This window comes from Artibeus jamaicensis, unplaced genomic scaffold (assembly GCF_021234435.1).
Source record: "Artibeus jamaicensis isolate MK-2021 breed Jamaican fruit bat unplaced genomic scaffold, CSHL_Jam_final contig_1015, whole genome shotgun sequence".
Classification (NCBI taxonomy): Eukaryota; Metazoa; Chordata; class Mammalia; order Chiroptera; family Phyllostomidae; genus Artibeus; species Artibeus jamaicensis.
Genome location: NW_026521194.1, coordinates 16,638,692 through 16,664,340, shown reverse-complemented (window position 1 = coordinate 16,664,340; position 25,649 = coordinate 16,638,692). Strand labels below are relative to the sequence as shown.

General features: G+C 44.8%; 2 protein-coding genes across 3 annotated transcripts; one reads left to right on the top strand and one right to left on the bottom strand.

The window, feature by feature from the left end:
* Positions 1 to 4,003: 4,003 nt before the first annotated feature.
* On the bottom strand, positions 4,004 to 10,334 carry FZD5 (frizzled class receptor 5). The gene is made up of 2 exons (XM_037165944.2): positions 10,244 to 10,334; positions 4,004 to 9,973 (listed from the first exon to the last, which is right to left on the bottom strand). The coding sequence occupies exon 2, from the start codon at positions 9,719 to 9,721 to the stop codon at positions 7,961 to 7,963; it is 1,761 nt and encodes a 586-aa protein (XP_037021839.1). The 5' UTR covers positions 9,722 to 9,973; positions 10,244 to 10,334; the 3' UTR covers positions 4,004 to 7,960.
* Positions 10,335 to 10,386: 52 nt separating this feature from the next.
* Positions 10,387 to 12,717, top strand: LOC119064340 (uncharacterized). Of its 2 annotated transcripts, none has more exons than XM_037165950.2 (2): positions 10,387 to 11,388; positions 12,111 to 12,717. In XM_037165950.2, exon 1 carries the CDS (start codon positions 10,387 to 10,389, stop codon positions 11,146 to 11,148), a length of 762 nt encoding a protein of 253 aa, XP_037021845.2. In that variant the 3' UTR covers positions 11,149 to 11,388; positions 12,111 to 12,717. The 2 variants fall into 2 exon arrangements, with proteins under 2 accessions (XP_037021845.2, XP_037021842.2); XM_037165947.2 differs by having other exon boundaries at positions 10,387 to 11,445.
* The last annotated feature ends 12,932 nt before the right edge of the window (positions 12,718 to 25,649 follow it).

The following is a 25,649-nucleotide window of genomic DNA, read 5'->3' as shown; positions in this document are numbered from 1 at the left end:
AAAGAGAAATCTCTCCCATGCTGTATCAGATTCCACACGGCCCTTCCTTTCCCATTTATTCTTACTATGTCCCCATACACCCACACATCACTGAAATCCAGCAGCACTGAATCCTGGTTTTATAACAGCTCATGGTTCATTTCTTGGTTTAGTTTCTCTGTGTCTATAAATACACTATTCCTTGATTTAAAAAAAAAATGCTGAAGCCAGTATTTACCAGAAAAGAATTCACTCTGTATTCAGGTTATGCAGTGCTTTTGGAAATGTTTAGCTATGGCATGTAGGTTAGCTGAAATCTTTCATCACCCAAACTTTCTCCCTAACCACATCTAAAATGACTAGACTGTTCCCTCACCCAGAAACTGCATTCTTGAGTACAGGGCTACTTGGAAAAGCACTTGACAGCTGGCAGAGAAATTTCCCAGGTAAGTGTTAGTTTCAGTGCAGAATCTGCAGATCATACCCAGCATCTATCAACAAGTGAAGGATTAGATTACCTAAAGTCTTAACTTAGCCACTTACCAACCTGGTCCGCCTGCCACTGTGCCAGCAAACAACACAAAAGATCTCGGAGCCCTTCAGCGAGGCCTGTTCCCCTGGAGCCCGGCACAATCTGTCTGGTTTCTGAGGCAATTTCCACTCAGCTACTCTAGATGGGTTTGCCAGATGAGAGACCATGTAATATGAAATAAACACTAAGAATACCAGTCTGTGGTTTAGGATCTCTAGGGTGCAGAAAGAAGTAGGAAAATGAAATAGTTTAGAAATTATGCAGAATCCAGAGTCAAAAAAAGGCTAACACTAAAAAATGAACCAGTTAGGTGATTATTATAACTGCTACGAAGGGAGCTAAAGAATTTGAATGACTAGAGAAATTCAGCGATAGCACCAGCAGTTATCAATAGTCTTCAAGACCTCAAATAATTTTGCCAGCATTTTTCTTGAAAGTTTATTATTTCATCTTATTCTTCTCCATGCCACTAACTTAGTTTTAGCCTCCCAAGCGGTGGCCCTTTACCTCCTCACTGGACTGCCTTTTCCAAAGGCAGAGCTTCAAATCTCTTTGAATCCCTATTTGACTCTTCCTGTGTTCCCCAAAGTAGCTGTTACCAGTTTACCGCACTTGCCTCCCTGACTCCCCCAACCTGCCCTCCACCCTAGATGTACCTCCAAAGGTACATCTAGGCAGCATCCCCCCATTCCACACTCCAAAACTCACTTCATCTGGCATTAAGAATACATGTCTCACTACTTAAGGTAACCCCTTTCATCTGACGGGATTCCATTCCAATTCTGAAAGCAACCACCTTATTTCCACCTCCACCACCGACCTATCCTGTTCTGCTTCAAAACTGCCTTCATCTCCCCAGTGTGGGGAGGGAGGCAATTTGACTTTGCAGAGTCATTCGCACATCTTTTTTTTTTTTTTTTTTTTTATTTTTGTATTTTTTTTTCCCCCCTCCCTCTCCCTTCCCCCCCTTTTTTTTTTTATTTTTGTCTTTTAATATCGCACATCTTAAGTGATTCACGAGATGTCCCCAGACCACCCCTTATCAGGTGGAAGTGACTATGAAAAAGTGTAATGTGGAATCCTGGATAGGGTCCTGCAACAGGAAAAGAATGGTAGTGGGAAATCGGGTGGGGTCCAAATGAAGTCTGGAGTTAACGGTAACGAACCAATGTTACTTGTTTGTTTTGACAAATGTATGTTAACATCAGAGAAAATGGGTAAGGAAGGGGTATATGGGAGCTCTGGATTATCTTTGCAACATTTTTGTGCACCTAAAAAAACCTAAAAGAAAAAAACAGCAAGCAGCAGTTTCTTGGGCCCCAGGCCTCCCAACCTCAATTCCCAGAGCTGAAGTCTAGGAATCTACATTTTTAATAGCCCCTAATGATGCTTATGCAGACTAGAATTTGAAAACCTAGTTTTAATTTTTTCCATTTTATGCCTGAACAGCTGGGTAAACCTTGCTTCATCTTAATGTTGTCTTAACCTGATTTAATCCTTTAGATCTTCTAAACCCTAAGATCTGAGTATTATTATCCCCTTCCACAGATGAGAAAACTGAAGTACTAGTAAGAGGTTAAATAGTATGTCCAGGATCACACAGCCCTTAAATGGTGGAGCAGAATTGTAGTTACTAGTGTATGTGCACCACGGGATGAGCAAGGTTGAAAACCGCTGCTGTAGAGCAGACAGGGTCGATAGAACAGAACACCGTCTCAGGCCATGTCTCTGTTCTTACATGTTTTCCTTCATTTCTTCAAGTGCATCATGAAACAATGACAGGATCAACAATCATTCTAGCTCCCAAATCTATGCACATAACCATTCTAGTGCCTCTTAATCATATTTCCATCCATGACAAACTGAAGAGCTCTGTAATCAAATCACTTAAGGAAGCATTATTACCCAGACTACTCTGGGCCCACTTATTTATTTCTCCAGCATCTAAATCCCCACGGTCCCTTTGCTCCGACTTGTGACTGCCCTTTCCTCCCTTTTCCATTCGTGGGGAATAAGCAATGAGAAAGCTTTGGGGAGAAAGATGTGCCCATAGAGTCCTGAACAGGTTAAGGCCTAGATGCTCTTCCGTCAGAATCCAGCTCAACAACTGAACTCTTTTCTCCTCCCAACTATGGACCAATCTAATCATGTTCCCAGCACTCACTTTGACCTTAAAATTACATACTCTCATATTGAATTTGTCATATCTCCCCGAAACAACACTGTAAGCTCCTAATTACCGATCTTCTCCCATACTTATGCCTCAGAGCATTGCTGGAGAACAAACATACCAGGCATTTGCATGAGGTGGTGCTGGTGATGGTTGGTAGGTTGGTAGTTAACCTTCCTCTTGCTGAAGCAGCAGCCAGTAAGAAAGTACTCTGACAACAGAATCTCAGGTTTACTAAGCATCTATCTGGATTATCAGGGAAATGTCAACTCTAAATCAATTTATTTCCTCTTATCTAGATTCTCTGACTTGTGTTTATGGCTTAAGACCAAGTTGTGGGTCTAACTGGTGAATAATGAATAGTTTGTGAGTTCCTGCTCCCCAACCAGACACGCAGAACAGCGCCAACATCTACTCCAAATAGGTCGAGTAGAGCAGCGATTTTCAACCTGTGTGCAGCAAGAATTTTAAAAACATCCAATACTAGATTATTTAGTCAGGGACACTGACCTCTTCTATCCTATCAAATTAAAAAAATGACAACAGCCAACATAATAGCCATCTGATGTGAATGCCCTGTCTTGAACCATGAACAGGTCTTCTGAACCCTAAGGTATGAGTTTTCACAGATGAGAAAACTAAAGTAATAACAGGTCAAATAATATATTCAAGTTAAATTACATGTCTTACAATAGGTCATATACTTGAGTTGCGTCTTATTGGTCACACTGCATGATAGGTTACACCTGACTGGTTAATTCTTGGTACCAGAAATCCTCATATACAAGAATAGGCACCTGATTTTTAAAAAGTCACCTTGGAGCAAAAAGGGTATGTAATTACCATTGTTGTTATTTTGGGTAAATCAATCAAAATTATACCTACTTTTTGCCTGATCGGCAAAAAATATATTTTTTGGTGTGCTGCAGAACTTTAGTTACTAGTGTATGTGCCCCACGGGATGAGCAAGGTTGAAAACCGCTGCTGTAGAGCAGACAGGGTCGATAGAACAGAACACCGTCTCAGGCCACGTCTCTGTTCTTACATGTTTTCCTTCATTTCTTCAAGTGCATCATGAAACAATGACAGGATCAGCGGGAGACACCTGTGAAGTATATTTGAGTAAAACAAGTTTTCATTGGCTCTGTTTCTGGTGATTGGAATTTGCTTGTCTTATTAATAAAAACATCATCATTTACATTTTAAGTACACCTGAGAAATGTGATTATGACGTTAGAATCCATGTATCTCCTCAGATACTCTTAGAAAGCAGTGTGTCTCCATAAAAGCACAGAGAAAAGGACTTATACAGCATCTTCTTTTCTTTTCTTTGTTTTTTAAAGATTTTATTTATTTATTTTCAGAGAGAGGGAAAGGGATGGAGAAAGAGAGGAAGAGAAACATTGACTGGTTGCCTCTCACATGCGCCCCAACTGGGGATCAGGCCTGCAACCCAGGCATGTGCCCCAACCAGGAATCGAACCGGCGACCCTCTGCTTTTGCAGGACGACACCCAACCAATGCAGCCAAACCAGTCAGGGCACATCTTATTTTCTTTGCCATTGCTTTAATTGTACTTTAAAATTTATCTACATTAGTTGGGAACAAAGAAAGAAAAATAGACATTTCTTTGTTTTTTCATAAATAACTACTCTCCATATTTGATAAAAATCTCAAAGCATTATTTTACCTTCCCACAAATATAATACATACAAAATTTTTCTGAAATAATAAGGTCAGCAAATTATCATGAGACTAACATAACCACATACACAGCTGTTCTACTGACTTCCAGGAACAAAACAAAAACTTCTCAAGATGCTCTGGGTTTCCATTTGTTAGTGTTATGGATTCAGAATTATAATCATCTGCCAGTAATAATTTATAGCTTCAAGTTGATTGTCTACAAATAAAATATTGCTGGCTCCGATTCATGAGTTCTGGGGATATCTCTGTGAAGACACTGTATGAGATAGGCACTATACATATATGGAAATCATAAAAAGTATTAAATGCCCTGGACTCGAACTACTGACTCGGTATGTGCCTCATTTGGCTCAGTAATAAATTCACCTGCACCAAACCCGTATCAAAAGTCACTAAATCTCTCATATATATAATATATATTATGTATATACAAACCCACATCATATACAGACTATACAGACAGTTTGTAACAACATGAAGCAATATTGTCATAAAATGATGTGCCACAGACATTATCCTGGCTGAAATCAATCCTGTAATTGTCATCAACCTGCTCAGCTTTGCGAGTTCTGAATCAGGTTCCTTAGTGACGGACAACCTGCCCACCCCTCACCCTGCTTTAATGTCTTGGTAGCTTTTTCTTTCAGAACCACCCTCACCAACTCAGGGGCATTCCCCCCCCCCCCCAAGATCACCTGACTGGTCTTTGGAGGCAAGAAAGGGCAGGCAGAGGGAGCAGGCAAATCTCAGCCACTGTACCTTCCACCTGCCTAGATTTGTGATGTGCTCTGTCCTGTTTGCCACATTCGGTGTTAGAAAGCAGTTATTCAAAGCTTTGTCCCTTCTACCCCCCTTGGTCTTTCTGTAGAGCACAAAAGTGAAAGAAGCCTCTTTAGCAGGGGTAGCAGTTCATTAAAATATACAACTACATTTCCTAGCTCTGGGGGTCCCATTCTGTACTTGACAGTGCAGGTCACGGATGCTGTTATTAAGGTTCGGTGCGGGATCCATGAGGTTTTCTCCTGGCAGCCGGTGTCAGGATTAGTGCAGCCCTGGCCCAGGAGGAAACAGCCTAATGAAGACCAACTTAGAAACAGTGCTGTCGGCACATTATTTAAGCTTGTGCATGCGCACAATTACACACAACACACACAGGCCCGTCACTGGAAGTGGTCAGGTGAAAATATGACAAAGGTTTCCAAGGGTAAACCAATAAGGCACCAAGAAAAATAATTTGCAGCCAATTTAGACAACTTCAAAATGTGAGGAGGGAAATAATATAAATTAAAAGCACTTCCTAAGGTCATGTCAACTGATTCACGGAGAGGTCTCCCTAGTTCCTTTAGGCAACCTTCTAAAATCTTCACTCTAATCTATAAAGTCAGTAAGGCATTACTTAGAATGGAACTGTGGAAGGAGCAGCCCCGATGCTGCGCGCAGAGACCCAACCGAGCCCCGAATCCTGTCCAAGCTCATCAAGCTGCCTGCGAAGAAACTGCTAAACCACCCCACAGACTTCCACTTCATCACTGTTTTCATGAGTATGGATTGTCTGTCTAATAAAAAATGCAAATCCAGGGGAGGGTAATAGTGTGGGGGAGGGGCGTGGGGGGGTGACCGGCAATAGCTGTGGCTTCTCTCCCCTGGGTAGGGGGTGAGGTGGTGGCTACCAGTGAGACTTCAGGGAAGCAGGTGGGCTTTATCCTGGAGGGAACAGAGAGTGAAAACGAGACTGCAAACAAGGAGGCGGCTCTCAAAGTAAACCCCCAAAAGCAGTACCTGTAAGTGCCTCTCCTTGGCCTAGTGTCCTTTGTGTTAGCTGTCTCATTTTTTTAAGTACATTGGTTGTTCTTTTTAGGTTTGGCATGTGGCCAAAATGGAAAAAAAAAGTTTTTAAATGAAGAATTATTTTCATCCACTCATTCCCCAAGTTTTAGATACACCACGCACCATTTCCAGATTCCTGCACAAAGAAAAAGACAGCAGCTTTTGCCAGTTTAGCTTCCTAAATTTAGTCTCTCCTCAACCCTGGTCATTGGTGTCTTGCTGGCCAATGCTCTGTCACCTGCCTCCTCCACCCTGGCCTAGCACTCTTCATGAATGAACGGTGAAACGGATGAGGAAAGCAAGCAGGATTTCCTAATAGTAAAGAAATGCATGTGTATGTATGTACGTGCACACATCAATACATAGGTTTTCTCAGGAAAAAGGGGAGAAAAACATACTGAGGTGGGGATGGAGGAAACATTTTTAAAACGAATGCAAGTGTCTTATAGGTCTCATTTGTTTTCTGAGATGCAGAGAGCAATGTCTTGCCACTTGTGGAATACATCTCTGGCTACACACTAGTCCAAAGTCCAGGGACACTTATTTTCTCTCATTGCTGCCAATGTTTGTTCACAGGTAGCCAGCTTCCCTCCCCCAGTTCGAGCACCTCATTCAAGGGTGGGTGTGGTTTCTAATCACAGCTCTCCAGGAGAGGAGGAATAAGAAAAGCAAAAAGACTGTTTAACATGATAAAGGAGGCGGGGCTCTGGTGGAGCAGGTAAACGGTGGAAATTTACTTAATTAATAGAGGTATACCCATTTCAGTCCTTAAATCTGCAAAGCAGCCCCCTTTAGCGATGGTCACTAAGTAGTTCCAGAAGAAGGGAGTGGGTTTACTTTTACCAAAAATTACAACCCAAGTTATTCTGTAAAAAGCTTGGGATCACTGAAGCCTATGAAGCTGCCCACTCCTCTGGCACAGAGCTGACATCGTAGCAATCTAGAATTCAAGCTCAACCAATTCCCATCCCGTAGGTCTTCACTACTCCAAATATTTACACCTGGCACTATACTGCTACCTCTAACGTATTCAAAACGCTGGCGCTGTTAAGAATGAGAATGATTACAAGTTCTACAGAAAAGAAACTGAAGCTCACTAAACAAAGCTAGCTTGGACCCCAAATCGCTAAACACTCCCTAACCCTGTCACTTCTGGGAGGCCCTAACCACATTAAGCTGCCCTTGGCATGACCTGGAGTTTCATAAGGAGGGACAAGTGGCTCACCTTCAAAGATCTTGGACACTTTAAGCAGTGGAAGGAGAAAACAAGCTGAAAAAGAACACCAGTCAACTTCCCAGTCGTGATAATCCAAACTTTTCACTGTTCACATTTTTTTTTAAAGACACAAATATAGGAAGTATATTTTTCCAATTAATATCCACACAGTTCAAAGAAACCTGAACCAGGTAGAACTTCATTATAATGCCAACCTTAGGATTGTAAAGCCCCCAAAGCAAAGGTAAATTTTGTTGCCAAAAACGCAACAAAGTTAAAAATTAAGAAAAATACATATAAATTAGAAACAGGGTTCCCTTAAAGAAAGCAGTAAGAAACGCAAATAGAATACACGTGAGCTGAGCCCCTCTGAGAAGTCCTGGGACAGCTACACCCTCGAAAGGGCCCTTTCCCCTCTCTCCAACTTGCCCCAGGAGGGGGCATCAGCACCAGGAAAGTAAACGGAAGTGACCTTGGCAAAGCTACCAAACAAAACAACCCTCCTCCCTCACTCCAGGGCTGAGGCCTCCTATACATGCGATAGGGACACCTGCTTGTGGTAGGCAGCTGTGGTGGGGCCCGGCGGCCCAGTCCTGCCTGTGAGCGCTGCGCTTGCCTCGGCATAGTCCCGGGCAGCCGTGGTGCCGCCACTCTTGTGGCCCCGTCGCTGGCGGCAGCAGCAGCGGCTGGTGAATCGCCGCCATGACTCCACAGTCTTGCTGGACCAAATCCAGACGCCAGACGTGATGCCCACCACGAGGCACATGAAGTACTTGAGCATGAGCACCCAGTACTCTGGCTTAGCTCGTGGCTGGCCGGCGTCCTGGCCTGGGCACGCACAGGTGAGCGCAGCTTCCCAACTCTCGCGATAGTGCTGTTCATACAAGTAGCAGGCCACCACAATGCTGGCGGGCACTGTGTAAAGTAGTGTGAAGATGCCAATTCGGATCATGAGCTTCTCTAGCTTGTCTGTCTTGGTGCCACCCTGCTTGATGACACTACGGATGCGGAAAAGTGACACGAAGCCTGCCAGGAGGAAGAGTGTGCCCACTAGCAAGTAGAGCACGAGAGGGCCCAGCACAAAGCCACGTAGCGAGTTCAGGTTCTGGTTGCCCACGTAGCAGATGCCAGCCACTGGATCCCCATCCACAGAACTCAGCGCCAGCGCGGTGATGGACTTGACGCTTGGGATGAGCCACGCGGCGAGGTGGAAGTACTGCGCATAGCCAGCAATGGCCTCGTTGCCCCACTTCATGCCAGCTGCCAGGAACCAGGTGAGCGACAGGATGACCCACCAGATGGAGCTGGCCATGCCGAAGAAGTAGACCAGCAGGAAGACCACAGTGCACAGTGCAGGGCCTGTCGTCTCATAGTGAATGTGGCTGTGCTCACGGCTGCAGGCGACACTGGCATGGCCCACGACCAGGCGCACCAGGAAGCCCAAAGACACGCACAAGTAGCAAGCTGACAGGAAGATGATAGGGCGTTCAGGGTAGCGGAAGCGTTCCATGTCTATCAGGAAGGTGGCCACCGTGGTGGAGGTAGAAATGAAGCACAGCACAGACCACAGGCCGATCCAGAAGGTGGCGAACGTGCGCTCGTCGGGGCTGAAGGAGGGCTGGTAGCAGGGAACCGCGCAGTTGGGTACCTGGCCGGTCCTCACTTTGTTGTAGAGCGGATGAGACTCCTTCAAGATTGGCACAAATGGCTCACGGCACTTGCACACCGATTGGCCCCCTGAGGTGCACTCGCCTCCAGAGGATGGGCCCCCTGGCGGTCCTGGGTGGGTGGGCTTGGCCGGGAAGAGCCTAGGGGGCACTGTGGTGGCCTCGCTGCGGTTGTAATCCATGCACAGGACCTCGGCATCGCGCCCCAGCACCGGTAGTCGGTCGCAGCTCATGCGCTCCGGCCAGGCGAAGCCGTACTGGCGCATGAGGGGCGAACAGCCAGCTTTGGCACGCTCACACACAGAGCGGCAGGGTGGCAGGGGCTTGTGATAGTCGGGCAGGCAGATGGGCGTGTACATGGAGCACAGGAAGAAGAGCAGGTCCGGAGAGCAGTGGATCTCCACCAGCGGCCAGAACTGGTGCACCTCCAGGCCCGCTTCGTCCTGCGTGTCGTGGTTGAACTGGTTGGGCATGTGTGTCAGGTTGTAGCCTATGCCGCGGCACATGGGTACCGTGATTTCCTGGCACACAGGGGCCTTGGAGGCGGCCACCGCCCGGCCTGCAAGCTGGGCCAGGAGCAGCAGCAGCAGCGAGGGCGGCGCACACGGGTCAGGCCGAGCCATAGCCCCCTCCCTCCCCTTGCCTCGCACAGCCCGCGAGGGGCCAAGGCAGGCAGGGGAAACCGGGGCCGGAGCTTCCCTCTCCACGGACTTGTTTGTGGCGCCGGGGCTGGCAACCTGTTGGTTCTTTTTTTCTTCAAGAAATCCGGCCCAAGATAAACTGTTTCGGGAAGGCGCTGCCTCCCTCCGCGCTTAGTTCTTCGCCGGATAGGATTGGGGAGGGGCAGTTAGGGCTCCGATTCCAAGGAAAGTACTCTTTAAAAAAAGAAGAAAAATTGCAACCACTCCCAATTAGAGGGGAGTCAACGGCTAAGTCCCTGCAAGCGGTGGCCAAATCTCTAGATTCAACTCTCCCTTCCCTCCTCTCCACCCCCTGAAATCGAACTGTTGTCTCCCCGCCCCACCCCGCCTCCCTTTCCACTGGGCCCTCCTGGCTGGACCCCAGGGTCGGAGCGATCAGCCTCCCTCTAGTAAAGGGCAGAAGGCCAGGGAGAACGGGGGAAATGAGAAGGCGCGGGCTCTCACCTTCGCTGAGCCGGAGAGAAGCAGATATTCTGCAGCCAGCCTGGGTCCTCCGTCCCTGGGACACTCCGCTCAAAAATGCGACTCAGAGCCAAGCTGGCACCTGGAAAGTTTGGTGATAGGCTGGGTATTCGAGGAGGCGGCACATGGCAGCAGCAGGTGGGGGCGTCTCAGAGCGGGGGTCGCCCCCTGAACGCGATCGCCGCAGGCCGGTCACTCGCCCTCTCCTCCTCCGGGGCCCCCAGCATGATCCGGGTGGGGCAGGGCCGGGGCAGGCCGTGCGTTCCACCAGGGTCCCGAAGCCGCACGAAGGGCGAACGCCCCTGCAGCACCTAGGCGAGAGGAAGGCGGTGTGTGGCGGCTGGGGCACTCCGCCGCTTCACAGCGCCACGAGCAGCTTGCGCTGGCCCAGCCGGGACTGCTTGGTGCGCGCCAGCCGCCGCGTCCCGCCCGCCGCTCGCCTCCTCCCCTGCAGGGGGCTCCTCGCTCCAGCCGAGTCGGGGGCGGTGGCGGCGCTCCTGGGACGCGCCCAGCTCGGCTCCTCCTCCGCGCACTCGCACCCTTTCTCCCACCTCAGGCTGGCGCTGAACAGCGAGCCGCGGCGGCGGAGGCGGCGACGGCGGGGAAGGAGTCACGGCCGCAGGCTGACTAGCCTCTCCCGCTCCGCCCGGTCACCTGCTTCTAATGCCCGCCGGGAGGCCCCGCCCCAGCCCCGCCCCCTCGAGCTAGGGCTCGGTTGGTGGGCTGCTCCGCCACGCTCTCCGTGCTTCCCCGCCCACTGCCCCGCGAGCTTGGCCTCTCTTCTGGGCGCCCTCTGGCCCCTCCCTGAGCGGGCAGCCGAGCCACGCAGCCCAATCGCTGGCCGGGACGCGAGAGGGGCGGGGCGAATGCTAATCACGCCTTCTTGAGACCCGGGGCGGGAAACCCTCGCTGGAAGTCCCAAGGAGTTCTCTACTGGCGCCCACGGGTGCAGGGCTCACTTTCCTGTAATGTTCTAGCTTCTGAACCTTTGCTCCCAGAGCCCCCTCCTAGGTCTCCTCTCTGCAGCTAAGCATTCTTACAGAATCCAGCGCTTGTTTAAAAGAACCGCTCAAAGAATCATTCTTTACCGTGGCACCTGTCCCCACTCTGGGCAGTCCTCAAACCAGGTGAGCTTCCGTCGAGAGAAGACCGAATGCCTGCTGAGCCGCACTGTGTGCCGGACAGTGAGTTAATTGTTTACATCTTAATACAAATCTCAGATCCTTGCAACAATTCTATGAGGCAAGTACACCTTACAGGTGAAGAAACAGAGATTTAGAAACTTAACCAGGGTATTCGAGCTAAGGATAGTTTCCCCCGAGAAAACCGCAAGCTAGGCCATCTTGTACCCTGCAGTATTCCAAGGGCTTGGCACGTAGTAGGCGCTCAGATGGCAAACCCAGAATTGGAACCCAGGTAGCTGAGCCGTGTCATGCACAATTAAACCATTCCTCCTATGTACAACAGGTATCTGCAAGGCTTCAACCTTTACTTTTGCGTTTTGTAACAAAATCTTAGGCTTGTGACAAGAAAGTGATTTTTTTTCTGTCTTTGCTCGAGAGATTTTAATCCTTTAAAATCCCAGGCTGTTCCCCGCAGAGACAAGCAATGCTGGCTCCGGGCTCTGTAATAGGCAGGGCGCTGAGCCCCCTGGGGACTGCGGGCTGCTAAACTGCGCACCCGCTTGCTGCCGAAGGCTGGGGCGGGCGCACGGAGCAGCCGCCGCCCGCGGGAAGACCTGCTGGGCGCCCGGACTGCGGGGACACACAGTGGCGCTCTCCAAATGGGTTTTTATGCTGCGAGTTTTAAATGTCCTAAAAATGCCTCTTTTTCTATGTGTTCTAATTAGGTTGGAAGACTGAGGTGTTTAGCATACTTGAAATTCATTCACACGCTTACAAAGAGGGTCTGAATTGTTTCCCACTCCCCCACCTCTTCCTTCTGGGGAGGAGGTGAAAAAAGACTGGAGAGCCAGGGAACTTGAAGGACTCAGGACTGGACTAAAGGGGTGAGATAGGCCGCGGTTATTATTCTTGTGTCCTGGATTCCATTTTGTACAGATTGAGAGACTAAATGGCAGAATAACCCTCTCCCTCAACAAAGCTCTGTGGGAAATAATAAAGAATATGTGTATTAATCGCAGCCTCAGAATTTAAAAGGAATAAATGTCAAGAGCTTCGCAAACATCAAAACTATTAATAAATATGTTTTACATGTACATTACATCTTTCATTCCTTGGAACTCTACAGGTGTTCATATTTATCTCTTTTGTTTTTTGGAAATACTTGGCACTCTGGGTGGGCAAACTTCCCAGGGCTGAAAAGTTGTGGGAGTTGAAAAGCCAGGGAATAGCAGTCAGAAAGGCAGGAAAACCCTCAGTGGAAAGTATGTGTAGACTGTGAACATGCCAGGGGAGAGCTGTCTCATTCTGCGCCCTTTATGCAACATGTGTGTTATTGGGGATAGACAAGTGTTGGCTAATAATAAAAATTATTTGAAGTTGGAGAATGTTAATCACTCCTCCTGGAATTTATCCAGAATACTTGTGTTATTTCACATGGTTCTAACTCAAACGATGTTATCTACTGGTTTGTAAACCTCTCTCTGTTCAATCAGTAGCAAAAGTTTTCCTTTGCTTGGAGATCTCTAATAATAGGAGCAATAACAGCAGAAACTTTGCCAAAACAGATTTATTTTGCATTGTAAAATTTTTTGTATCACTTGGATTTTTGCTTTTTAAAAAATGTACATTGTTTCTACTAAAGGCAGCTTAAAATATGTCAACTGTTTAACATGTTAAATATTAGGCAGGATGCTAAATAATTCATTTATGTTAGTCCATTTAATTTTCACAACAATCAAGTAAAACTGGCACCATAATGACTTGCTTGAAGTTACTTATTTAGTCATTGGAAAGGATAGAAATCACTATTGTGTCCTGAGTCATAATTTATTACTCAACACACTAGAAACACTAACTTATGATTTTTAAATCCTCACCCTAGGATGTGTTTATTGATTTTAGAGAGGAAGGGGGAGAGAGGGGGAAAGAAAGGAAGGAAGGGAAAAGAGAGAAAGAAACATTGATGTGGACAGAAACATCCATCGGTTGGCTTGTGTATGTGCCCCGACTGGGGATCTAACCCACAACCTACGTAAGTGCCCTGACTGAAAATCAAATTCATGACCTTTTGGTGTACAAGACAACACTCCAACCAACTGAGCCACCTGACCAAGGTTAAATTATTTTGAAGATGCATTTTTAAGCACCTGGAATATTGCCAAACATCCTAGCCTATTAATTTCATAAGCCTGCCTCCATCTATCCACTCATCCAATAAACACCAATTTCTGAGTTGAAGACACTACTGGTACATTAAACATGTTTCTACAAAGCCAAATTCATTAAATTCAACTTAAGTTATTGTCAAAGGTGTGTTTATTGATGAAAATACAGACCATGATGCTAACTAACCATCCCAACTACTAAGTGTATGGCATTCGAAATACTGCTTTTGGAGTCTGTCACCAGGGAATAGTTACTGCATTTTTAATCTTATTAGGCTTGTGTTGATTATACACGTACTATTTTATTGAGACACTTGAGAGTTAAGCGATATAGGAATGAAATTGATAGTCTTTCCTTCCTTCCTTCTTTTCTTCCTTCCTTTTTAATTCTCACCTGAAGACAACCAGTTCCAGGAAAAGGAGGAAGGAGAGACAGACAGACAGACAGACAGACAGATAGATATCGATTCCACCAATCCACCTTCCATATGTGCCCTGACTGAGCCACACCGATCAGGGCTAGATAGTAGTCTTTGTACACTCTTCAATATCTTGATAATCAAGCCTGGAATGGGCTTGGTTAGATGTCTTCAATAAGGTTGTGTAATAAATGAGTGAATGAATGACCAGCTGAGATTAATGTTTTAAACTTTCGGAGCTGGCATTGAATCCCTGAATCCAGCTTACCTTATAAGCCGTATCTGAAGTTGACTGTACCCTGTTAAGAGCAGCATGAGCCAAACCTTGGCTCTTCCTTTACTAGCTGTGCCACATTGGACAAGTCACCTAATAGCTCCAGGTCCTCTTTCCTCATATGTTAAGTAGAGTTACAAAGAGTTATTTACCTCATAGAGTTGTGAGAAGTAAATGAATTTCTTTGTTAAAGGGCTTAGAGCCATGCGTAGCACCTGGTGAGTCTATATAGGACTTAGTTATTATTATTATTATTATTATTATTATTATTATTTATTATATTAATTTCTACTAAGGTTATTCTATTTTTCTCTTTTCCCAATCTTGTATATTTCCTCTTGTATATTACTTTAATAATGAAAAAAGAAGTTACATTTTTTAGGTGTACTTTGTGTCTGAGCACACTCCCAGCTGTCACTAGCTATCTCTAGCATTTAGATACCAGCTAAATTCAATGCCAAAGCAGGGATCATTTCACTTGTCCTTGATCAAAGTGCTTACACCTGCCATCAGCAGCCAACTGATAGTGCACACAGGGCTGGCATGGCATAGACGCCTGTGCGCCAACATAAATGCCTCACAGGTATTTTCAGACTAGCTCCATACATGTCCTAGAGCAGTTCTGGTTAGTCCTCATCAAATCAGACACTTCTAGACAAAAAACCAAGACACTAACCAGAGGATTAACACGATGAGTCATTTGCCCAGGTTTGTAAAGAGAATGAAATAATTCAGCTATAATCTTTAGTCTCCTCCCTTCCTGCACTGTGGTGGAGATTATAGAAAGTAAAGGCTTTTTTCTTTTCTTCCAGAGATAGTGGAAGTAGCAATCTTTCCCCTGTTGAGCAGTGGCTCTCAGCTGAACCTTACAGTCACCTGGGGAACTTTAAGGAATACCGGTGCTTGGGACCTACTAAATCAGAATCCGTAGGTTAGGGCTCCAGCTATTGGTTTTTTGTTTCATTTGTTAGTTTGTTTTTGGTGCTGTTTTGGTTTTAACTCTCCAGGTGGTTCTGATTTTCAGTGAGTATTGAGAACCACTGGCCAGGTGATTTTGTTATTTTCCCAGTATAGCCCCAAACTTGGGCCTGGCCGGACCTTCTGCAAAAAGAGTTAATCACATCAGTAGACAATATGGAATATCTTAGGAGAAGGTATTGGAAAAGTGCACTTTAGTCTAATTACATGGGAGTCTGGGCTGAAGGAAGAATTATTAGCAATAGAACTGTGGTGATGGTATGGTTAACGGCAGTGATGACTCTAACCACAGCAACTGATGCGTATGAAGCATTTCCAATGTGCACATACTGTGCTAAGCATTATGTATATAATCTCTTTTACCTCAAGGTTCAGACAAGTTAAATAACTTGTGACCCAAGATTACACACCTTCCAACTTAGGTTTTCCTGACTCCCAAGCCTATGCTGTCATTGATTTCAGGCCTCATTGTAATCCCAGCAGTAGAGGGTCTGGGTAGTAAATCTTGAGTTAAATAATTCCCCTTGCTCCTTAGCATCCCTTTCCTGGTGGACCAGGTCGAATCTTTAATTCTGGTGTTTGGGGGAGCTAAAGTGTGGAAAAGCTGAGGACTCTGGATTCATGTAGAATACAGTAAAAGTCTTGTTCTTTGGGCTTTGCAGACCAGGAAGGAAATAGGATGTTCCTTAGACTAGGTTTCAGAACCTTTCTTGTTTCTTGGCAGAGGAAGTTTCAGTTCAGTAAATATTGATGCTGTACATGCTGTGAGCGAACCACTGGTGCTGGGGTACAAACGTGATAAGGCATGGACTTACCGGGCAGGGCATGGTGGGAGTGCAGAGGAGGCACCTACCTCAACCTGTGGACTCAGGGAAGACCCGGCTGTGCTTAGAAGGCTCAATACGAGTTAGGTGATCTATCAGCCAGGTTTTAGTACAGGAAACAGAAACCACTCTCGGTACTTCAAGTAGAGAAAGATTTAATCCTGAGAATCAGTCAGGGGCTTACAAAATTGTTGAAAGGGCTGGAGAGGCAGAAGACAGAGAGCTACTTCTGGACTATTAAGTCCAAGGGCTCACCACTGGAACTATGTTCCAGAAGCCAGGATGGTGCTGTTGTAGCAACTGCTCTTCACACCGATGAGACTGGTGACTAGACACTGAGTTGGGGCACTGAGTCCAACAGCATTAAATGCCTATTAATGTTATGTCTCAAACCTGGCTTGCCAGCAGAATGAACAATAGCAGCAGAATGAAATCTCTCTTTGCATCTACCTGCCAAATGTAACAGGAGTGCACCTGGTTGACTGAATGTATTTCAGATCCAGACCATAGCTGCAAGGGAGTCTGAGAAATGTACTTCTGAGGTTTGCAAACTCTCCAACTAGATTACTAGAAGGATTGAATTGAGGCCTGCAGAGGCAATCCTCTATATCTGCTACATGTGAAAAAAAAAATGAGGACTTCCTATACAGAGGAATCAGCAGAAGTAAAAGACATAGGCCGTGAAAGAGCACAGTACAAGTGATGGGCAGCTGGGCCTGACTAGGCTATCAGGGAGTAATAGGAGCATTGAATCAAGGGTTTTACCTAAAAGTATACTCTGTGTTTAATCAATGTATTTTTAAAAAATTAACTAGATTCCAACATACACTCAACACATATTTTTTCCTTGATACAGTACTAGACTCATTCAGCTAATAAATCTGCTAATGCAGACAGAGAAAGAATATGAACAAAAAACACAAAAGAGAACAGACAAAAGTGCTAGGTGATAATACTCATTCACAAAGAAAATAGAACCTTAACGTCCTCCAAGCTTAACGTTGTGAATACGGTTGATTACCCACCCAAGAATCATCTCCCCTTTCTCCTTCCTATCAGAACCGAAGTTTTTTTGTTTTGTCTGGGAATCTACCATTTTCTGCACAGCCGTGTACTTCAAGAGAGGCAGGAGTTCCCATCTAAGTCTGAAGAAGTAACACATGATCATGTTGCTGCTCTTCTTAATGGTATATGTTCATGGGGCACAGTTCTGGCCGGTAGGGGAGTGGGCCAATGTGAGGTTAGTGTGCCTGGGGCTCATGGGAAAGGTTTTACTCAAAAGGAGAAACAGTGTTCTTCCGTGTTAGGTATTGTTTTGTCCACATGTGATGGCTGCCACATGCCATCTTGCAACCACAAAAGACTGACCCGACACCGGGGAAGGATGACATCAGGGCTACCCGCTCGGCCTGCCTCCGGACTTCTCGTTATGTGGTACAATACATTGCTTATTTCTGAGCCAAATGAGTCAGTGCTTTCTTCACTTGCAACCAGAAACATCATAACTACTACATACAGTCTGTGCACTTAGGATGAGGATATGCTCATGTGGACTTAGCTAATGGAAGTCCCTGGAGGGACTTCTCCCTTCTGAAGGAGATTTAAGGACAGAAATGCATTCAGCCTTTGTCACCAGAAAAATTGTTAGTTATCCTTCAAAATCATTCAAGACCCAGTAAGATGTCACTCCTGTCGAGCTGAGTTATCTGCTACTGTCTGTACTCCCCCAGCCCTTCTGCCACTCCTCTATCACAGCGTTTTACTCATCTGCTCTTGCAACAAATATTTATGGAGTAGTATTTTAGGCACAGGGAACTAGATACATGGAGATTCCAATCCAGGGGGAAGACAGAAAATAAATGAAAAAATTTAAGTGTGATGACTCATCAAAGGGAAAAAAGAATTCTTATGGATACATATAAAAGGGGGAAATAACTACCTTGAGATGTATTTTATGGTTATGTGATTTTCTGTTTATGTATCAGGGTGTTTTTTTTTTCCCACTAGATGGTGTGTTATGCAATCTCACATTCCCACCCCTTCCTTAGGAGATTGTATTTCCCAGAGATGGCTGCAACACGACCCTGACATAGGCCATGGGGGAGAGAAGGTCCTAAGTTCACTCCCCTTGTGATGGTTTTGACTGATAAAATGTTGGGAGTGATGCAATGGGACTTCCGTGGAAAGGTCACAGAGACAATGCAGGTTCCATCTGGTTCTCTTGCAACATGTAGGTACTCCAGTTGATTGTCCCAGCTGAGTAAGCCTTTAGGTCATGCCTGGCCAGGAGTCTGACAGATGAGTCAAGAAGCTTCCCGATGACTCCTGTCCCGGGCCTCAAGTCACCCACGGATATTCAAGGCTTCCCAGCTGTGGCCCCAGATGGCAGAAAGCAGAGACAAGCCACCCCTGCTGTGCCCCCTTCAAACTGCTGATCTGCAGTGTCCCTAAGCACAGCAAAATGCCTGGTGGTTCACGCCACTGGTCTGAGAGGTTTGTTACAAGGTAGCGATGACTGGAATACCCCCAAATCTGCCTTCCTGTGAAATCTTAGATGACCGAATGGAATTTTTTTTTCTTTTTACCTGACCCAGTTGGTGATCAACTTATGCGCTGAAGCTTGAGAACTTTCATCCACCTTACTTTCATCCTATTGCGTCTCGCTGTTGATGATATGCATGTGAAATGTCTAATCTTTTAAAACACAAATCTTCACCATTGATCTTAACATCCTGCTGCAGTGAGTTCCCCAGGTCAATTGTGTGTAGTGGGGAAAAAAGTACCTCCTTTTATCCATTTTAAACATGGTCCCTTTTCATCTCATCTTGTCCTCTTGTTCTTCCCCATGTAAAACGATTTCCATTTTGTGGGTACCTAGGCACAGAGAACTGAGTTGAGACAATAATCTTTCTTTGAGTTGGTCACCCAGAAGGCCTCAGGCATGCTGGGACATGGAGCAGTAGATTTTAGCTGGTGACTGAAGGGTGATGGAGCACAGTATTCTAATTAGTCACAAGTTTAGTTCCAAGCTTATAAAAAATAGTCTGTACGTTCTGCAAGAGGCAATGAGTATCTTCCTATGGTGCTGATAAATGCAGCACAGTCCAGTGGGGAGAACACCGGCTAGTTCATGGACGATCTGGATTCAAGTCTCATCTCGTGAGCAGCTGTGTGCCCTTGGACACAACACTTAACCTCTCTGGATTTCATTTCCCTCAGTTGCAGAGTGAAGAGATTCACCAAGAGTGTCCTGTGGTAGCCTTTGGCCTTTAACATTCTATGAATTCTGTGTATTTGCCAGTTACTTTGAAACAGCTACTACGTGAATTCATGGAAAGAAGTATGAGTATATAGTTTGTACCCTACGGAGTGCCTTTACCTCTGAAGTGTGGGCTGGAGAGAAAACCCTCCCCCTAAAATCTATCTTCTAGTTTAGAAAACAAATGTTGTCTTTTCTCAAAATCAGTATTCCCATTAGGCTTTAATTACCAAAAATATAATGCTGCTGTAACTCTTACGTGACAGTTCTTACAGCCTGGGTCCTTTTGCTTTGCGGGTGCATTTCTGGGGCTCCCTTGCTTCCTATCAGTTCTCACAGCTACCTTGCTGGACACTGGAGCTGGGACAGTTCCATTGCCAAGTGAGGAGAACAAATGGGTGGGGGTAACAGCTTCTGCGGCAGGGCCACCTTGAGGAGGGAAAGGATAATGTCCCAGTGAGTAACGCTGTAGGAACTACTCAGGTCATTCTCAATCTGAAATGTCTTGCCAACTTTTTTCCACGCAGAAGGAAAAAGCAGTCACTGTTTGGGGCCTAGAGGAAGCATTCGGTCTCATTCAGCCTGGGCTCACGTCACCAACTTTCAGGTCTTCTCCACATGTCTCCAGCTTTGTGGACCCCAACTCATTTCTTCAGCTCCCCATCCTATTTTCTCTGGAAGGATTTTCACTTTCCAATGCCAAGTTGGAGAAATGCCTCTCATGTTTGATTTTAAAATTTGTTACTGAATGACCACTATGGATCAGATACCATGTATTAGTAGGATGGATTGCTTTCCATCGGTGGGTTGACAAACTATGTCAATAGCAACCAGTAGCACGACAAGGCCCTATTCAATAGAATGTATTTGCAAAGTTAAAAAAAAAAATCCTTGTGGTCCATATAATTCATGGAGGGTATAAAATCTTAGACAAAATTTCAGATAATGAGTAGAAGAATAACAGCAGTGAAATTAATAAAGTAGTATATCTAATGCCTAGAAGAGCTTTTGAAAAAAATAAGTGTTCTAAAGAAAACCGTCCCCCACCTTCCTTAATAACATAGAGTATCATAGATGAGCACACACACTTCCTCCTCATCATAATATACAAGAATGGGTTGATGTCATTGTTAAAGCTCTTGAGGGGGCCTTGAAAACATAACAACATTTATAATAATTAATACACTCAGCTGCACCAAAGGGAAAAATCGAAGGTCACGTGGGACAGATTATTTGGCTACTATTTGCTTATTTAGGATATTTGGTTAAAACAATACTAAAACTCGCCACAAGTGTGGTTGGTTTCTGAGAGTGGTGTTTCCCTCACTAGGCCGCCTTCAGGAGCTCAGCGGCCCCTTGGCTGTCACTACAAAGGGGCATCCAGTGTACCCAACACCGCATCTGTTGCCCTTCCTCCCTTCCTACTCACACTGTCAGCTGGGGGATGACCTTGTTGGCTTCAAAGCCCTCCTGCCCACATCGGCCATGCTGCATCATTGCTTGTTGCCCAAAGGCATGCTGCTAAAATAGTGTACTGTTGAAGGGCATGGTGGACTGGACAAGCAAGTGAGTTGCACTTAAAAAAAATTCATAGACTTGGTTTTTTAGAACGGTTTTATGTTTTCAGAAAATTGAGCACTCACAGTTTCTCCTATTATTAACATCTTACATTAGTGTGGTACATTTGCCGGAATGGATGGACCGATATAAGTATGTTATTATTGACACAAGCCCATCGTTTGCATTAGGATTCACTCTTTGCGTTGCGTGGTTCTATAAGTTGCATGTATCTGCCGTTACCATATCATACAGAACAGCTCCACCACCATAAAAATATCCCATACTTCACTTAATCATCCCTTTTCCATCCCCCGCCCCAACCTCTGGCAATCAATGATCTTTTTATTCTATAATTGTGCCCTTTTTCAGAATGTTATATAGTTGGAATCATACAATTCTGTGGCCTTTCAGACTGGCTTCTTTCACTTAGCAACATGCAATTAACGTTCCTTCATGTCATTTTGTGGCTTGATACCACATTTTTTTAATATAACTTATTTTTATTACAATGTTAGGTTTAGACCAAAAAGGAACAGAGAGTATGGAGTTCCCCTATGCCCCCGCCCCCGCCATTTGCACAGCTTTTCCTATTTTCAACACCCCACACAAGAGTGGTACCCTTGTTACAAAAAATAAACCTACATTGACATGTGATGATCACTCCAAGACCGTGGTTTACATTAGTGTTTACTCTTGGTATTGTACATTCTGTGGGTTTTGATAAATGCATAAGGACATGTATCCATCATTGTAGTATCAGATGGAGCACTTTTGGGCCCTAAAAATCTTCTGTGTTCCACCTATTTATCCCTCCTTTCCCCACCCCTAGGACTCTGGTCTTTTCACTGTCTTTATAGTCCTGCCTCGTTCCAGAAAGTCATGCAGTTGGGATCATACAGTAGGTAGACTTTCAGATTGGCTTCTCTCACTTAGTAATACACATTTTATGGTTCCTTTCAGTCTTTCTATGGCTTCAGGCTCATTTGTTTTTAGCCTTGAATGATATTCTATCGTCTGGGTGTACAACAGTTTATCCATGTATGTACTGAAGGACATCTTGGTTGCTTTCAAGTTTTTACAGTAAAACTGCTGTAAATATCTGTGTACAGGTTTTTGTGTGGACTTAAGTTTTCTGCTTCTTTGGGTAAATACCCAAGAGTGTGATTGCTGGACTACATGGTAAGAGTATGTTGAGTTTTGTAAGTAACTACCAGACTGTCTTCCAAAGAAGTTGTACCATTTTGCATCCCCGCCAGCAGTGAAGGAGAGCTCCTATTGCTCTACCTCCTTGCCAACATTTGGTGTTGTCAGGGTTTCGGATTTTGGTCATTCTAATAGGCTTATAGTGGTAACACATTGTTGTTTTACTTTTCCTTTCCCTAATGACATATGATGGAATGCATCTTTTCATAGGCTTTTTTGCCATCTGTATATCTTCTTTGGTGAGATATCCAGATTTTTTTAATGCTGGGTACTTTTTTTTCCTTGTGTGTTCCCTGACCAGGAATCGAACGCACCACCTTGTTGTATTGGGGTGACACTATAACCAACTGGGCTACCTGGCCAGGGCTGTTCAGGTCTTTTGACTGTTTTTTAACTGCATTGTTTGTTTTTTTTATTGCTGAGTTGTAAGAGTTCTTTGTATATTTGGATATAAGTCTTTTATCTGGTATGTTTTTGACTATTTTCTCCAAGTCTGTGGCTGGTCTTATTTCCTAACATTGTCTCTCACAGATCAGACATTTTTAATTTTAATGAAGTCTGACTTACTAATTTTTCTTTCATGCATCATACTATTGGTGTTGCATCTAAAAAGGGTATTTAAATGTCTGGGAAACAAGACTTGAAGAGATCACTGGACTCCCAAAAGAAGCTTGGAGAATCCTGGGAGATGTTCTGAGTGGCACTTTTAGCATTTGAAGGTGGCCGCTGGCTCTGCGTCAGCCCTGGCCATGAGCACCAAATGTCTGCAGACCTTGCCCACTGCTCCCTCAGTGCCCTTGTGCTGATTTCCTCATCGTTTACATCTTCCAGTGCGACTCCACCCATTTAACCTTTGTGAGAAAGAAAGATTTAGATTTACTTTTTGGATATATCATTGCTCCTTAATCCTTGATGATTTATTAAATGAGTGACTTTTCTAAGGCTAGTAAAGTAGTCAAGTCTTTCAAACAAACTCACTCAACCAACCTAGTCTGACACAAAAAACAGAGATAAGCAATTCTGGTTCATTTTTTTTAAAGATGGTAAGTTGTATTTTTTAAAAAACTTATTTAACTCTAACGTAAGACACTTCAAATTGGCAATGACATGGGTAAGGAAGAATAAAAGAAAAACAAGTCATGACTGTTTGTGGATGTGCACATGGTACACTTGTCCAACTGTAGACCCAGGTCTCTTACATCAAGCAGCTTTGGTGATTGTCAATTGTGACATTTACCTTCTTAATGGCATACCCCCACGGTTGGCTTGTGTATGGCTATATCACAGAACGTCTGTCGGCCCATCTTGTGCTAATGTTATTTTTAAGTCTACCTTAATGTGGGCTCCTTTAAAGCAAGAATCAATGGTTTTCACTACCCAGTCCAGAATCTGCTATGTAGCAAGCCTTGGTAAGTGCTGTTGAGCTCATTCGTTAAATCTTTATCCAATAATGCCTCCTGAGTGCTCACGAGAACTATATTTATAAAGGAGCCACATTTATAAAAAGAATATGGGGAAATGAAGAGGGCTCAGGGAAACCACCCAAAATTCCCAGAATGCTGAGCTATGGGACAAAGGAGGAAAAAAGAAAGAGCAGAAGAATGATGTTCAACTGTACGAAGGAGCTATGTTGAGCAGGATTGTTCTTCATTTCCCCAAAGAATAAGAAGAGGAAATGTAGGCACAACTGTAGAAATAAAATAAAGGTTCAGGAAGCATGGAAGGAAGAAATTTTTTGACTTTATGATTCTTAGAATTTTGGTGGAGGTAAGCAGAAAGTGGAGACAAAAGAAACTAAGGTTTTCTCTTAAAGGATGCAAAGCTAGGTTGACTTAATCAAGCCTCACCAAAGGGAACACCCAGATGCTGAAAACTGTGTAGCCACATGATGATGGCCAATTTCCCATCCATGTGCCCATGAGTCGAATTAATGTGCAACAAGCAAGTCATTGATTGCAAGAGAAACTCAAATCAGTGCCTCTTCCTCCCGTATTGGTTCCGTGCAAAAGAGAGTGGTAGGAGCAACAGCAGTGCAAATGTCAAAATACTGCCTAGTCTCTCTGCTGGAAATCGGAGGCAAGGACCAAATGCTTTTTTTTTTGGGGGGGGGGGGGAAGTTCTCTTGAAAATATGCAACATTTTATAATAACAGCTCACTTATGGAGTGCTTGCTCTATGGGAACGGGTATAGGGGACCCAACGAGGTAAGGAGGAGCCAGCGTGAGCGCCAGTTAACAGATGAGGAAGTAGCAGTTCTGTGAGGTTCCCTACATGCTTAGCCAAGTCTCCCAGCCAGTGAGGAGAGACCCAGACACTGACCCCAGATTTATGTCCAGGTCCAGAGCTCTTGCCCCTACTATTGTGCCCAAGGACCTCTGGACTTGGGATGTGCCTAAACAAAATTTAGGTCAATCCCACTGACTCCTGGCTTCTCCCAGGGGCTTTCTATGATTGGTTCAAAAGCCAATTCCAACATCAGGGCCCACTGTGGCCAAAAGAACTTCCACAGCTGCTCTCAACCTTGGCTGCACATTGAAATCACCTGGGAAGCTTTTAAACATGTTGACACCTGGGTCCTGTCCCTAGAGATTTTGATTTAATTGGTTTTTAGTGCAACTTCAGCACAGAGCTTCGTGTTTAAGTTTTTTATTGAAGTATATTATGCATGTAGAAACATGCTTGTGCTGTAAGGATACATGGCAATGGATTTTTACAAACTGAAGGTACCTGTATAGCCACCACTCAGCTCAAGAATCAGAATGTCACAAGCACCCAGTAGCACACATCAGTCTCCTGTCTAGTGTCCCCCACTCCCGCTTACCCCACCACCCAACCACTGTCCACACTTATGACAGCATAGATATTGTGGGCATAGAGATTTTTAAAGCTCCCTGAGTGATTCTAATGTGCAGCTACCATTGACAGCAATTGTCTTACTGGCTGAAGGCATGGTGAACTAAACCAAATGCATATATACAGGTAAGCCAATATGAAAGCAACTAAGAAGAAACCCAAGCTACAAGTTCACATCAGCTAGTCAATAAAGATAAAAAAAAGGGTTGCATTTTTAAAAAACAAGATCTTTTATTTATAAACAACTTTTCTCAGCATTCACCTCTTAGTGAAAGACAACCCGCCATCCTCAGAATTGCCAAAATCACATTGGCAGATAATAATAAATAAACTTAGGGAATGCTTTCTATGTACCAAGTCCCTTTCTAAATGCTTCTGCACTCATTAGCTCATTCCCCCATAGCACCCAATAATAACAGGCCCTGTCATTGCTCCATTTTACAGATGAGAGAAACCATCTCTTCAAAGAGATGAAATAACTTGCCCAAGGGCACGCACTTTGTACCTGACAGAGCTTCACTTGCAGAGAGAAGTTCTTCTTGCTGTATTGTCCTTGTGCTTTGTATTTTAGATATCTATGCCAGCTGCCCCCTGCTATTAAACACCCGGACAAAGATTTGTGCCACACTGATTTCCTTCATTCCTCAGTGGCATGAACTGGGAAGCGCAGAGAAAAATCATAAGAATTACTTATATGTGCCAGACTGGACCTTGATGGTCATGTCGTTT